We start from the raw sequence: 16,007 nt of genomic DNA on the forward strand, positions 1-16,007 counted from the left end.
CATTGGTACACTGGTGGTGGTAGGAATGACTGGTGTAGTGCAGTGCAGGAGGAGATGGAAGTTAGGTGTACGAAGGAATGGGAGGCCAGGGAGTTACAGCTCAGGGATCAAAGGAAGACCAGGGTCACGAGGAAGTGTTTGTTGCGGGCGAATGTGCCGAGAACGGAAACACGACATGCTTGTTAGCACCAAGGATCTCCTTCCACATATCTCAGATGTGCAAAGCGTTAGTTCACAGCCCCCATAAGCTACACACGTGGATGTGTCAGCTGGATGCTGAGCTTTTAACCTAGTTGGATCCAAAAACATGCTTATTCACGTTCCCAAGCTAGCTCGCATGCCAGAACACTATATCTAAAAAATAACAGCATCTGCATTTCATCAGGTTTTCTGGCAAGTTTCCCTTAATAAAAATAGGAACGACAAGAAGTGTGTGTTCCAACACGGCCATGTGGGGTGAACCCTCACTGGGAGCAGCGGCACAAACAGAGGGGTGGTCTGCCAGGGCACCCATGGAATCCTTACAGGGGTTGGGAATCTGGTGCCTTACTCAGCCAAAACTTACTCCACAGAACCCTGGCTATGACCATCGGGAGGCAGAACACATGGCTCTGTGGTTTTGCTCCTTTTTGGGCTGTTCTGGACAGGTCTGGTTTCACCTGTGGGACTGACAAAAGCTTCTTTCTACTACCCAGGATTTACAGAGCAGCAACTGAGACTTCACCAGTGGCCACTGTCAAAGGCACTGCCCCAGAGAGGCACCAGCAGTGCCCAAAGGAGGGGGTGCCGGGAGGAAAACTGGAAATCGGGTTAGCTCTTCACAAAGCTCAAATAACAAAGGCTTTTAATGGCAATTTCACAGTTTTTTTTTCCTCCCCGGGAGAACTAAGAAAACCTTCCAAACTAAATGTGACTTTTTGCCTTGGGAACGCATTTTTCCAGCTAATTGAACTAACAGATCTTCCATTCCTTGGAAATGGCAGACATCCTTAAGTAAGCTTGGAAGGACCATCCTCAAGCAAACTTTGTCATGCCAAATAAACCAGAGGAGCAGGGGAGTAGTTTCTTTGTATCATGGAGATGTTGAGACTGTCCTAGGGAGTAAAAACCTCACCTGAATGCTGCATCTCCACAAAATTTCAGAGAAAATGAATAAATTGGTGATGTTTAGTGGGATACTTCAAAATGAGTTGAGATTAAGTGTTCCTGAAAACCTTTTTCTTACAGCCCTTGGGCTAGATCAGGCACTAGTAAAATAATCAGTTGGATATTGGGAAACACACAAGTTTTTTTGACACTAGGGGTACAATTTGGACTTCTGGGGAGAGTCATAAATAGGAATTATCTCACAGGGAGGTGAAGTGTCCAGTTAATGTGTTTCACATGGGCTTGCTAACAGGATAACTTATTTTCAGTCATCTTATTGTAGGGGGTGAGTGAGGTAATACAGAGCCACGTCAGGCTGTGCCTACCAAACACAAGCACTTTAAAAAATAGAGTTAATGAAGGACACGAGCACTGCAGGTCCTTGCAAGGAAGCAAAGCCAGCACAGAACTGGGTCTGCATAGGCCAGTTTAGTGGAAGTTGTCAAAGGGAGAAGCAAAGCAGTTGTAAACAAATCTGCATTCCCACTATTTTTCCTCATGCCACAAAGTAGTGCTGGCAGCAGCTGGGAATCACAGCACGAGGGGAAGGGCCTGGTTTGGTTGTGAGAGCAGCAATGTGAGGAAGGGAGGATGGAGACGGGTAAGGAAGGAGCTGCTGGGTGTTTCTAGGGCATGCAGCTATTTGGGGGTATCAGAAGTAGCACCCAAGACCCAAAAAGCAAACGAGCATGCAGGAAAGGGAAGGTAGGCCATACCAATGGGCATGGGGCATCCAGGCCGTCCAGCCCAGGTAACCCCGGCTCACCCTTCTCGCCTTTAAAACCTCGGAGACCCTGTTCATGAAATCAACCACTGTCGTTATTCCAGTCACTGCCAGCTCCGTGCCACGGGGAGAGGCTGAGCCCCCACCGGGACCCTCACAGGGCACTCTGCTGCACACCCAGATCAGCAGCAGCACCAGCAGCTTCCTTTTGGATTTTCCACGATCTGCGAGGCAGGAGATGCTTCCCTGAGCTAAAGCTGAGAGGACGGGAATGGCGTTTCCTCAGTTTCGGAATCACCCCTTCCTCCGATCCTCACTAGGAAACCCAGCAGCTGGATTTCTAGACACATGATCCACAGGTACTCCCGGGATCTGTGGCACTGCTACAGATTTTTGGCAGAATTCGCTGGAGCATACGAGTTTAGATAAAAATGTACACATATTCCTATATTAATTCATTTGCCTGGATTTATAGCCAATCTGTTTCGACAGACACGTATCCCATTTAGGATAAGTGAGATTTGTTTTCCCTCTGGGTGCTGCAGCTCGAGTGCCCTGCGTGCTCTCAGGCTGTCCCATCAGCTGGCCCTTATTCCGAGGCAGGGAACCGGCATTCCAGTCCTGCCGTCTCACAGACAGGATCACACTGAACATCTCGGAGAAGAGCTGCAACTGGCAGCAAGGGAGACAGGGCTCTATCCACAAAGGACAGAGCCCTGGGCTCCCAGCACATGGGACGTGGTACCCCAAACCTCTGTGGGCTCTGGAAGAGGAAGGAACATAACTGTGGTCACTCAGCAGCCTGATCGCTCAGGGGATTTGGGGTTTTCCCCCTGGAGAAAGCAGCTTTGCCACAGGATGAGGTGGGAACCCAGCCAGGCCTTATCCAAGTGTTGTACTTTTGCAAGACCATTATTTATGTTATGATTTCCTTCTGTCTTCCCCATCAACACATCTTAAAACAATACATTTGATGAAACAGAACATACCAACGGACAGGGTGCATCTAATCCAGGCGCTCCTTGGTCTCCCTTATCCCCTTTAGACCCTCTAGAGCCTTTCTTGCCCCTCTCCCCCTGTAAATAATAGTTTAGTCCGAGAAAAAAAAGAATACACAAAAGCTTTAGGATCATCCATTTCAAACAAATGTCAGCGATAGTTTAAAAAAAGGATAAACATTTAGGAAACATTTTAAAAGAAATCTCCATTTGAGATGTAAAGTGAAGAGCTGCTGAGCTGTAACTGAGCTGCATAAACACACTGGCTGTGGCTGCAGTCCCACACTGACAGACTGGGAGGGCTCAGCATCAAAGGGATCATCAGAGGACTTCTTGGGGCTTCCCACACTCCAGAAAGAGGCACCTCAGGGAACAGGCACACAGGATGGGCAAACACTCCCCTAGCCAGCAGTGTGCCACCCCTTCTCAATCCTCAACCTGCAGCTGGCTGGGAAGGTCCCTCCTCTGCCACTGGAGTTCTGGGATGGCACCAAGATATTTTTTTTTACCGCTCTGAATTCTCATTTTTAATGGAAGTCTCACTCAGAGAACTCTCAGCCAGGGAATAAAGGCAGTACTCAGCCCTGAGAGTCCACACAGCCCTTTGGGATGCTCTGAGTAGTGCTCTCCCAAAAAAACCAGGGACTAGCCCAGCCACAGGGCAGCAGCTGCTCCCTGACCCTCTCCCCTGGCAGCACAAGGGTTTAGGGTGGTATTTGCCACTTACACCTGTACCAAATCTTCCTGTAGAACACAAAATTCTCAGAGCTGCTGAGCATGAAACAGGGGAAAGGGCTGCACAGGGAACTGAACTCAAAACTTGTAGGGAGCGTTAAAGGAATTAAGGGATAAAGTCAGACAGCACGGGCTGCTGTTTCTTCTTAAAAAAAAAAAAAAAAGCGTTAAACCCAAAGCTGGCAAAAGAAATGGATGGGAGAGGAGAGGCAATGAGGAGAAGTCACCCAGAGCCAAGCACAGGAATGGAGAGGATAATCCAGGAAAAGTGCGGCATGGATTGCTCTGGAGGCAGGAGGAAGGAACCAGGAAGAAAGGCGGAACAGGACGGAGGGATAAAGGGGACAAAGGTGGACCTGTAGGAGCGAGGAAGATGCACATACACAGAAGAAAAAAAACCACACAGGCATTAAAATAACAGTGAAGGCAACAGGTTGGCAGCAAAAGTTCAGGGGTCACACTTTTTCAGCTGGGTTACACAAAACTCTGCCTGTTCCCGTCCCTACCCAGGGCCCGACCCCGGGCACAGCTACGCTCGTCTCCCACTCCGAGCAGAGGGCAGCAGGAACGTTTCTGGGGTTCAAAGAGCCCTGCTCTGCCTAAAGGAACAGGCAGAATTTTGGCAAATTGTCTGGGACTTTAGGATGAGTAAGGGGAAGCCCCTCTACTCATTTTCCAGGCCCCCATCTGCTAAGATATTGCTTTTTTTGATTTACGCTCTCAAGCTCCTCACACTTTTTCATCATTGCAAACTGTGGGTTGCAGCGATGCAAAGTGCACGCACGCTTCAAGGGGCCAGGACAACTTCCCACTTGTGCTTTCCAACTCATCCTCCACAAGGAGCTGCAATTTCTCCCAGTTTCACTTGCTTTTACGCCACAGCTCAGAAAAATCCCATCTACCATTACCCATGCCAATGAAAGATCTTCCTAAGATACCCAGTTTAAAAACCAACTGAAAAAGTCTAGGAATTAAGAGTTACTTTTTGTTTAGAAGCCACACAAACAAAACAAAACACATGTTAGTGAAGAGGAAGTTAAGAAGCAAAGCCAGAAACGCAATGATTAAAAAAGGGGAGAACTCTGGGGCTCCCTTGAACCTTTCTCCCCTAGTTTAAGATGCCAGTTGGCTGCTGCTTTACAAAACTGCCCTTTCTGTGCAGAGTAAGGTCAGAAATCCATTGCAGATGGAGGACAGAGAACACTCACTATGTACCAAAAGCAAATCCATACAATGAAATCACCACACGGGCACATGCACTATAAAATTTACTTTTTCAGACAGATTTAGGTGATACCAGTCTTATGGAGAGGTGTGTGAGTACACACATTTGTACTGTCTTGAACTGCTTGACATTGATACAATTGTTATCTTACAAAGACTCAAATCCAGCAGTCATTTGTATTTCTAAATATAAATTATATTCAACTACAGCTCGCAAGTGTCTTTATCAAAAAGATTCAGAGCTTTAACAGGCAAGAAAACCTGATGAAAAAGAAGGAGCTTCTCAACATACACTCCTTGGTAATGTTTATTTTTCAATTAGCAGAGGGGGTACAATGGACAGGCTGCCATTCATGTTACTGGTTTTGACCCAACTCTTCACCATCACATCCATTCCGGATAATGCCTGAAGAGATTTCATGTCTGGCTCTTAAAGGCAGGCAAATTTAATTTATCTTTTCTAAACTTCCATCTTCCAAGTTCTCTGGAGGAGTGTTTGCTCGAGGACGACCTTCTTTTTCATGCTTCAGGGGGAATTTAAAAGTACTAAAATAAGATTTGCTGGCTGCACCTCAGCTACTTCTCATGGGAACTCACACACATCAGCAAGTAGATAAGCAGGATTTCCTAAAGCACAGCACGCTGGCCTAACTGAACTACACATGGAGAGCCATGCTTTGGTGAGAACAGAGCTGTGACAGCAAGGAACACATCGGAAAATCCTCCCTCGGCCTTCAGACAGACGTGCCACAATGTCCCAGGTGATGGGACAAGCTACAGGTATCACCTTCTAAAACCCAGGTGTGCAAAGTCACTGGTGTGAAGGTGTAGCAGACAAACACATGCTGGCTACGAGAGCTGCTCAGAGTTAACTGGACTGTCCCTGGGTAATTAAATGTGTTAGTAATTAAATACAAGAAGTTTGCCTGGTAACTTACCCGGATTCCCTTGTCACCAGGCAGACCTTGTAAACCCTGAAATGCATCAACATAAAATAAAATATTTTAAAACAAGCAGGTCTCACTGTATTCCCACTCGAAGAATGCATGCTCAGGAGTTTGGGTTTTTTCCACCTATGTTACAAACACACAAAACTTTTCCAGCAGACAACCTCCTCTCCATCAGACCATCCAGGCTGTAACAGCACTGCTCTGCTCTAAGGGTTCTTCAGATAAAAACTAAACCAGTTTGGAGAAGGCAATCCCTGAAAAAAGCAGTAAGCTTCTTTTTTGTGTTAAACAACGAAGCAGCTTCACCATTACATGACACTAGAGTTTCAACACTGGCCCTGTTTGTTAAAAAACAATCCCAAACAGTGGAATTAATTAACCTCACTAGAGGCAGCTTTTGTCCCTGCAATGACAGGACAGGGCTCTCCCAGCCAGGCTGGGAAAAGTAAAGGGAGCAGATGTGCTCCAAAGCAGCATTTTGGACTAAGACACCTATCCTGGGAGCCCCACTCAGCTTCTTTTGGTAGCTCGAGGACCAAGGTGAACTAACAGTTTCCCTTCAGCTTCCTCCTCCTCCCTCTGAGTCACTGCTCTTGAGCTCTTTCTGTCACCCCCTTAGTGAGCAAAGGTTTGTGATGAGTTGCACTCAACCCAGCTGCAACTGCAAACCCCGGATTACTGCAGCATCTTCAGCTGCCAAGGAAACAGGCTGTGTAGATAAACCCCTTGTATTCCCATACTTACAGGAAGCCCTGCTGGCCCCATTGGTCCTGCAACTCCAGGATCTCCTTTACTGCCCTGAAATGGAGACAAAAGAGCAGAAATTGCTACATTCCTACTCAGTACAAACAGGCAGCAGAGCACTAGAGAAGAAAAAGCAAAGGATGCATTCAGAGCACCTAAAACCCCAAGGATGAGGTACTCAGACATCAAAGAGGCCCAGTTGAGGGTCTTGTCTGCTCAGGGAGAGGGCAGTTCCATCTCTGGAAAAGCCTAGAGCTCCTCTATCCCTCAGAGCTGTTGTATCTTCAGAGAAGTTACAGAGCATCAGCCAGTTCTGATACAAACTCACCCTTTCTCCTTTTGGTCCTGCTGGTCCTGCAACCCCAATTGGTCCTGGAGTACCCTGCAGTTGTAGGAAGGAAAACACATCAGGATGTTTTTATTCTAGGGCCTCATTAAAGCCAGGAGACACCACTGCTCCCTCAGGAAAAGCACAGCGTGGAAGGACAGTCTGGTGGTGGAAGGCACCTCGCACCACTACAGCTTTCAGTGTTGGTGGCAGTTTGAACAATGGGAGCTGCTAAGTTAAATCCCACCAGCACCCTTGTACAGAGCCTTATTTTTAATTTTGAAGCTTTCCCTTGACAATTGTTTCAGCAGGCATTTCTACCAACTCCACAGACAGGAATCCTTTCTCTCTACTTTGTATCAGACAAAGCTGAAAGCTGTAGCAGAATACAGGCCATTTAGAATTATGTTAGGCAATTCTCTTTTCCTTTAGTTCCTTATTTTCTCTCTCCCCCCCCCACAGAATCAATGGAAAGCATTTGGTTATGTGGTGGCAGCCAGTGAGTTGTGCATGCAAGGTGACAGACCCCGTGGTGCAGCAAGGAATGCAGGGGTGCACAGGCACAGATGTGAACTACGAGGGGTACCCTTCAGTCCCTCTGTTCCCTCTTTGCCATTCCTGTCACTCCACCAGGCCCCCAGTCATGCCAACAGGAAAATCCAGTGTTGTTCCTAACCCTCTGACACAGGGGCCATCCCCCACTAACATACCAAACTTCCTTCCCAGCGCTCCTGAAACTTGCTGGGGCTTTGGGAAGTGAATGAGCCAAAGCTGATCTTTAATGTGGGCAGTGCACCAGTTCAGCAATAGTCCTTCTGGCTAAGAATGGGATCTGGGCACTTCCAACTCTGTACAGACTCCTTGAACTCCATCCACACCTTGCTAACCACACAGGTATGGATCTACACTTCCATCATGGAGCCTCAACAAAGGGACACTTTTGAGGCATATTATCTGCCTCCTAGGAAGAACCAAGGCTCGGGAATTCTTCTAAGAGCCTTAAGGCAAAGGGGTTTGTACATTTTAATGTCAGCCTGCAACCCTTAGTCACTGAAGTAACCCCTCTAATGTGAGCAGGATGATTCACGTGGATCAGGACAGGTTTTCAGACAAGTTCAGATCTGCAGAATACAAGGGGAGGAGTAGCTCGTGCAGCACAACTTCAGCGTGGTGAAGGAAATAAGAAAAATCGGGCTCTCCTTGGATTCATACAACCATGGAAATCTTAACTGCCTGCATTTAGCCATCCCTCAGTGCCTTGGAATACATGAGGTCTCCCTTGCACATCTATAAAATTAAATCTACAATATCCCCAAACAAGTGAGTGTACAAGCTGCCATTCAGCTTCTGTTGGGAAGTCAGAGCAGCTGACATGAAGGTTCCTGTCACAGGACAAAACGCTCCAGTGTTATCACGCCTCAGACAAAACTGAAGAGCTCCTGTTACGTAAAGGCAGCAAGCAAGGCTACCGTGGAGAACTACAGGAGGGAAACCCCTCAGGACAGAGAGGACAGGAGAACAGAACATCATGGAACCATGCAGAGGTTTCATTCGTCTTGTTACTGAGACGAAGTGGAACAAGGCGGCTGTGACCCCAGGATTCAGACAGATCATAGCATCAAAAAAGACAAATGTGTGACATCACTCCCCAGTTTAAGTTTAGCCACCCTCCCAAGCCTGCTTTGGAAAAAATTAAGGTTATTCCTGGTGTGAACAAAGAAGACACAGAACAAATCACGGAACTGGGGAGGAGGAACGTAGGGCAACGGAGAAATGGAACTCACCGGTGGTCCAGGCCTGCCGTCTAAACCTGAAGCACCCTGAACAGACGGGGAAGGTTCACAAAAACAAGGCAGGAGGAGACAGGAGGGGAGAGGTGAGTGAAGCAGTGACTTGAGACAAACATGTGCTTGCAATTAACAAAAATTAAGATCTCAAGGACAGGCGATGGTACTTACAAGCAAACCAACAAAAACATAGAAACACTGAATACACATAATGTCGACCTGCAACTTTTAGATCCTCTTAAAGAGGGCCAGTTTCCTTCTCTCAGTGCCACCAAGAAAACCCCTGGGGAAGCAGCTGTTCTGGGATAGGTCTTGAAAACAATGTGACAGCAGAGCTGGACCTGCATTGCTGTAGAGAAGCCCGAGGCTATTGCAGACAATTGCAGCTGAAATGCTGGCATCATGTCAAGCCCTAAGTCACGCAGGAAAAGGCAGCAGGTCCAGCTGCAGGATTTTACAGAGTCTGAAATAGTTGAGTACCTGTTTGGCACTGCATTTAGTTTGACAGGCTGAAGACACACTGGATCAGGCATGGAAAAGCTTAGGAACAGAGTTCAGTGGCTCTGAGAAGGGATATAAGGTCCACAGTGTCTGATCCCACCAGCAGCTCAGTAACTGCTTCCTGGTTGGCCAGCTGATAGAGCTGATCCAAACAAAGTATTTCCCAGAGGACACTTCTGAGCCTTCCCCCCTCCACAGCTCAGGAAGAGTGACACGAAAAGCCAAGGGACCCTGGGGGCTCATGGGGCTTACTGCTCTAGGAGAAGCAGTCAGCACATTCCCTGTCATGCTGATGGGCTGGTCAGGACAATTGCTGGGGCATCATCTGCTCAGACTGTCACAAGGACCTCCTTCCCCAGTCCAGATACCCCACAGCTTTGAGGAAATAGCCATCTCCACAGAAAGCTTCTGTTTGCCTTTCTCAGAGGACCGTCCTCTGCCTTTGAGCCTTCCCAAAGCACTGCTTTCTCCCCACTGGCTCTGCCTGGAGCCACAGGAATACACTCATGTGAGCTCACTTGGGGGCCTGGACTTAGAGGGGATGCATTCAGGCCCTGGAAGGGAACAGCTACACAGCACAACTAAAGGAGGAAAACGTTTTACAAACAAAGACACGCACATTTCAGCCAAAGTGAGGGACAAGGGATCTGGGTGGTCAAACACAGGACAACAAAGTCACACAGTACAGGAGATGCACTCTGCAGTGCTCATTCCAGGCAGAGCATTCAGGAAAGGGAGAGGGTGTACTGTGCCACCAGTGCTGTTTATGAGGAGAGAACTTGGGGGCTGGTGGAGCGAGTGGGTGGGACTAAGTTACCACTAACTCGTTATCAGCTGTCAGCTCACACAGTGGGCTTTAGCAGATGTGACCGAAGAGCTTCTCCAAGTCCCCAGATTTGCATCTAAAGCTCCTGCAACTTCTCTGTAACATATTGTGCCACAATTCCTCTGGCTGCCAGTGCACTAACAGAGGCTAAAGGGACTTAGTTCACACACAGCAGGGACACGCCAGGGCAGGGAAAGCACTGATTCCGTGGCAGAAGAGACAGGAATGTTTTGGCTACTGAAGAACCTGGGTGCACTGAGAACCACCACGCCTTGTACAAAGCTTGGCCCAGGTGACAAGTGGCTGGGAAGGCATTGCCATTTCCACCTCTGACTTCTGTTTCTGGTCTTGTCCCCTTGCCCTGAAGCGCAGAGATCCCCCAGGAAAGCTACTGCTTGTTTTTCCCAATCCTCCCAGAAGCAGGAAGAAAGAAAGTGGTCACTGATCTATTCACCAGATCTGAAAGTTGAGGGCTCTGTACAGAGCAAAGGCACAGTTATTTATAGACCATCTCTTTCTCTGTCTTTACGTATCAAATCCCCGCGTGCGTCTCCTATTGAGGGATCTTTTTACAGCGGACACAAGTTTGGCTCCCAAAGTGCTGTTTGCTTCCTGGATACTTACGGGTAATCCCAGTGGCCCTCTGTCTCCTTTTTCACCCTGGGCACCCTTCTCTCCTTTCACTCCATCAATCCCTGCTTCCCCCTAAAGGAAGGATGGAGCAGAAAATAAACCCACCATAACAGCACTTATATAAGCAACATTCCTCCCTTCAGAGAGCCCCAGAGCAGCAGGGGGGACACGGGAGGCACCAGAGTAATGTTCTAGCCCAATTCTCAGCCCAATCTGAAGAAAACCACTTTCAGTCATATTCCCCATGTGAGCACCTGTTCTAAGTCAGTGGCAGATGGAGGAGACTCAGGCCCTGTGAGTTCAAAGGGGAACTGGGCTCACTCCTGTGCTGCTCTCCCTGCTGTTGTTGCTGTACAGATATTTATAGATAAATAACCTGAGGTTATCTGATAGGGTGGGTTTACATTTTAAGACGTGGATTCATTGGAAGTGAATGACAGGTCTACAAGCTTTGAAGAAAAATCATGCAGAAGTCACCTTTGCAAAGACTTTTGCAAATGCAAAGGCATCAGTTTAAACAGTTGGAGAAAATAATTTCATCATTCCTTTCCCAACTGTATTTTTTAAATTCTGTATTATGAACTATAAAACAATACTAAACAAAACACAATATATTAAATAATTTTTTCCTCACAAATTCAGAGCGTAACCCAAAGCTTCCTTCCCCTCATTCCTGTTCATGAGGCATTTTAAGACATTACTTTGGTTGCATTTTGATACAGGAGTGTCAGAAGAACCAGGTTTGCACAGTCTCTTACACAAGTCTCCCAGCCACCTGATAGCAGTGGCTGCTGAGTTACAGACCTGACAGATAACTGTGTCTGTAGTAACACCTGGAGGAAAGGGGAATCAGGATAAGGACACCATCCCCTTCAGCACCCCAACAGTGCTGGTGGCCAAATACTGAGGATGACCAGAAGAATTAAGATGTTTGCCACGTTTTCCAATCTTTGCCCAGAACGTCAGAGGAAAGATGCAGCTCTCCTTGAATATTTCCACTCAACTATTTTTTCTCTAGGAGCTGATTTACAGCAGGTAAAGCAATGGTGCAGGCTGAGCATTTAGAGGGAGATTAGAAAGCTTCTCACCACCAGGGATAGGGAAGTTCTCAAGTGCTTTACAGCAGAATGTTCAGGGTAATTTCAAGGCTCCTTTCAAGGTACCCTTCAGTTACTTAGGGCTGCATGATGTTTGTTCATCCTGCTGTACAGACCTTTACCCTTCAGGCAAACATTTCAGCTGTGTTCTCATGGGAAGATTTCTGTGGACCAGTGACTTCCCACTTGTCTGGGTGAAAACTGGAGGGAACAATCAGTTTTTTGGGCCCTAAAGTGAGAGCTGCAGATCCATTTCCTTCAAGAAAACATCCAGAAGGATTTGTCCTCTTATGAAGACGGAAGAAAAGTACTATGTGAAAACTAAGAAGTTGTTACTGAAGGGAATTCTAGCACCTAGGACAACTTCAGTAAAGTTTCAGGATGTAACGTTTTGCAGCCTTACCTTGGGTCCTGGGACGCCCTGAAGACCCTGTATTTGGGATGAGAGACAAGATATGAGTAATGTTTCAGGATGGGCTCTGAACTCCAGGTATCCCAGCTCAGTGTTCAGTACAGAGCTTTCGCTTCCTGAGGGCACAGAGGCCTCTTTATTTGTGTCACGGGCACTTCATGTACTGTTCCCATCTGGAAACGAGGAGGTTCTTGCCAAGCACACCCTGGCAGGGGGCCAGGGATGCTATTAGGACCATTTCTGCAGTCGATCCCTTTAATCCCATCCATCCCATCTTACCACTGTCTTCCCTTTCATCTCAGACTAACATAACCTCCTCTCTGTGCCCACCCAGCTCACCGTAGCTCTGACCTACCCTGGGGGTGGGTTTGGAAGTGATACCTGTTCCCATTTCAACACTGCAGTGGTTCTGCCTGTTTTCTCCACACAGAATCCTCCCTGGCCACTTCCCACTCCATCCCCATTCCCAGTGCTTTGCTCCTGAGGTGAATCACTCAAAACTTACTGGAGGTCCAGGAGGGCCTTGGGGTCCGGGGGGGCCAGATATCTGGAAAGCAAAGCAGGAGAAGTCACTGTCAGTGTGCTGCCCATGAGACAAAGGCAGACAGGGCACAGGGTGCAGCAGAGCCCTGCCAGGGCTGGGAGAGCTGGACTCCCCCTAAGGACTGCATTAGGAAGCAGCAGAGATCCAGGACAGAGTGACTGGGAAGCAGCAGCAGGATGCTGGAGAAGGTTATGCAGCAGTTGCAAATATTTAGGAGGAGGGAAAGCAGTGAGGTTTTTTCCAAAGAAATGTCCACTTCCACTACTCTACTACAGTTCCTGCAAGGAGGCACAGGATCAAAGAGCAAAAGCTAGGGAAGAAGGTGGCTGTCTCCACATATGTCAATAGCCCGTGGGACTCCTTGCTGCAGGGCACTCCCAACAGCTAGGGGTGAGTTCTGGGGGCAGAATGGGCAAATTCAAGAACCCTACTGAAAAAAACCAAACGTGTATGTATATATACATATATATATGCAAGTACTGCTAGGAAACCCTTGTACTGCAAATGCTGGGGAAAATATTTGTTACGCTTTCCAAGATCTTCTGTTCTTCCCCAGGCATTCCCTGTTGACTGCTGGTTGTGAGATAGACTGTTCTTGTGTCAGGGAAAGGGTGGCATCAGGAGCTAGAGGTGGTTGGTGATCCAGTCCCATGAGATGAGGCCTTGCTGTCCTCACTGAGGGGGGTGTCACCAGAGGTGGGATGTGCCTGTTTCCAGCAGCTCTGCTGACAAATCATCCCTCCCCTGCTGCCCAGGTTGCAGAAGGAACACAGGAAAGGTGACCTACCGATTCTCCTGGATTTCCTTTGTCTCCGTGTTCCCCAGGCTCACCCTTCTCTCCCTGCACACAACAACAGACCCTGTCACCACCCGCTGTGCTCCGGAGTCTCCCTCCATCAGAAGCCATCTGTGAACCACCCACGTGCTGGCCAGCAGCAGCTCCCCCGGGGAGGAGTGGGAGCAGATCATGTATTCCACATTCCCTGCCTGCTGCTGCAGACCCGACGGACATTCTGTGACACCTAATTAAGGGGCAGGGCTCTGAGGCTCCCGGGACACTCAGCACTTTGGGAAATGAACCCTTGTGTGCTTCTCTGTGCTGTTTTCTCTCTACCAAGAAGGAAAGAACAGCCTGACTTTCCCATTCTTACTGTCAGTCCTGGAAGTCCAATGGGACCTGGCAATCCTGACGGTCCTGGCATCCCTTGGTCACCTCGTTCGCCTTTCTCTCCAGTGGGGCCATCTAGACCCTATGGATCAAGACAGACTTGTGGATTTTTTTTCAAGACTAAGTCAGGCAGACACACAAGACATCACTGCAGGAGTTGAGACTGGTTCTGGCCATCCCAAGAGCACTCTGAAAACCCCAGACATCCATCAGGTGCCCGGGGAAATGCTGGGCTTTGCCAGTATTGGAAGTGAACGAGCAAATGGCTGAGCATCCTCCTGCCACTGCGGATGTGCCAGTCCCCAGAGCGGGGATGGGGTACTGCTTTCCTGCCTCCATGTTCTGCTCGTGGTTATGCAGGTTGCTGGAGTCCATGCTAGCAATCACTCCCCAACAGCCAGCTCTTGAGACAGCAGGAGTTTTGTCCTAGTGATCTTGTAGAGAGGCAGGAAGTCGTCGCATAAAACCCCCTTGAGCAGTGCTGGGGACACAAAGCTGTGATGGATGAGCTGGGAGCCCAGGCACTGTGCCTCCGTTAGTGGCAGGGATGTCACCCCATGCAGGTGCCCTCCCAGGATGGGGTGTGCTGGTGCCTCAGCCTCCTTGCTCACAGTCAGTGCCAGCAGCACGCCAGGCAGCAAGCTGAGGGACACAGGGCAGGCAGCAGGGACAGCACATCTGCCAGAGGCCAGGATCTCACTTCTGTAGTGTCACACTTCACACAGCAGCACCCACCTCAGAGGGGCCCAGAGGTGCCCAAGGAGCCCCAGGGCCTTGCCCATAACCTGGGTAACCACCACTACTCTGGGAGGCTTTGGTTTACTCACCGGTGAGCCTGTTTGTCCTGGCTCTCCCTTATCACCCTTCTCTCCTCTGACCCCAGCGTGGCCTGGCTCTCCCTTTATTCCTGGGGGTCCATCCTTTCCTGGCAGTCCCTGAGGGCCAGGGGGGCCCATTTCTCCAGGCTTGCCACGTGGTCCCTAAAAAAATTCACACAACACAAAGTGAAGTTTTTACAGATAAGAGAAAGTTTACTCCTGCCTGCCCCAAGCCTCTCCCACTGCTCATCCTGTCCCTCATGGCTGTGCCCTTTGGAGACAGGACAAAGTAGCACTGCCATGACAAGTGTTAGGACACTGATAAACCATTAATGCTCGCTTTTGTGAAGGAAAATACTGTTTTCCCCTGTGGGAAAAGCAACTGTGCTGGTTCAGTGACAGAGGTGGGACACACTGACTCCAGGTAAGGCCACTGAAGGGAAGAGCATCGTGCCTTACCTTCTCTCCATCGTGGCCTGGAGGACCTGGCAAGCCAATTTCACCCTGAAACACAGAATTGTTACTCTGGCAGTTTGAAAGCAGCTGTTGTGACTCCTTCACTGTGACAATGAAGGATGGGCACTGCAGAAACAGTCTGCAGGGACTAATCACAGGGAAAAAAGGGTGGAAAAAATTGGGGTTTCTGTAGTTACAGAAAATAAAGCATGGAAGCCCCTGCTGAAACAATACATTGTGTGACTGCCTGAGTGAGCATTTTCCAGGTCTTGTTGATCCTGACTGCCAGTTCACAGCCCCAGTGCTGGAACACAGACCCCAACCGACACAGTCCCACAGAGTGCAATTCCCACAAGCTGCCTCCTGAAGGGGAGGGCAAGTAGAAAGGATCCTTCATCTTTCAGATAAGGCATTATCATTGTGGGAAAAGAGATTTTCAGGATACTGTGCATGAGGAGGAGTGGTAGAGGCCATCAGGACAGTCCAAGAATGCTGGACAAAGAGATAGGAGCACTGGGGACAGTTGTGGCTGGGAATTCTGTCTGGGCCACTCTTGTGTTTCCTTAAGCTCTGCAAGTGCTGAACTGAGCCAGTACCTTCTGTCCTGGTGGCCCTGGAGGTCCAGCCACACCTGGAAGTCCTGGGGGTCCCTAGATAAAGAAAAAAAATATTTTCATATCATCAACAGGGCTTCTATTTTTGTGTTTTGAAACCCAAAGACTTTCTGGAGTTTAAAGGGAAATCACAGGGAACTTTTCAAGGGATTTCTAAAATCATATTTGGCTGGAAAGCCAAGCAGTGGAGAGTCCTCAGAGTTGTTCTTCCCTGCTCCTTCTGAGCGCTCTCTGTTCTGAGCAGCATGTATTACCTCTTAAAGCAGAGAGATCAAAGTCCTGATCAGAATTCAAGATCAGAA

General features: G+C 48.5%; 1 protein-coding gene across 17 annotated transcripts in view; it reads right to left on the bottom strand.

Moving 5' to 3' along the window:
* Positions 1-16,007, bottom strand: part of COL13A1 (collagen type XIII alpha 1 chain) — a 55,839-nt gene that overhangs the window by 2,252 nt on the left and 37,580 nt on the right. For 10 of the 17 annotated variants that reach the window (XM_050305635.1, XM_050305631.1, XM_050305633.1 and 7 more), the window contains 14 exons: positions 15,688-15,741; positions 15,095-15,139; positions 14,645-14,797; positions 13,801-13,899; positions 13,437-13,490; positions 12,611-12,652; positions 12,097-12,123; positions 10,588-10,668; positions 8,634-8,669; positions 6,850-6,903; positions 6,522-6,575; positions 5,766-5,801; positions 2,860-2,946; positions 1,863-1,940 (listed from right to left, as the gene is read on the bottom strand). In XM_050305635.1, coding sequence (XP_050161592.1) covers positions 1,863-1,940; positions 2,860-2,946; positions 5,766-5,801; positions 6,522-6,575; positions 6,850-6,903; positions 8,634-8,669; positions 10,588-10,668; positions 12,097-12,123; positions 12,611-12,652; positions 13,437-13,490; positions 13,801-13,899; positions 14,645-14,797; positions 15,095-15,139; positions 15,688-15,741 — 900 coding nt within the window. The remainder of the gene's footprint in view (positions 1-1,862; positions 1,941-2,859; positions 2,947-5,765; positions 5,802-6,521; positions 6,576-6,849; positions 6,904-8,633; positions 8,670-10,587; positions 10,669-12,096; positions 12,124-12,610; positions 12,653-13,436; positions 13,491-13,800; positions 13,900-14,644; positions 14,798-15,094; positions 15,140-15,687; positions 15,742-16,007) is intronic. The other 7 variants (XM_050305640.1, XM_050305639.1, XM_050305634.1 and 4 more) reach the window with 7 other exon arrangements.

The sequence above is a fragment of the Myiozetetes cayanensis genome, unplaced genomic scaffold (genome assembly GCF_022539395.1).
Source record: "Myiozetetes cayanensis isolate MyiCay16 unplaced genomic scaffold, myiCay2020 scf10, whole genome shotgun sequence".
Classification (NCBI taxonomy): Eukaryota; Metazoa; Chordata; class Aves; order Passeriformes; family Tyrannidae; genus Myiozetetes; species Myiozetetes cayanensis.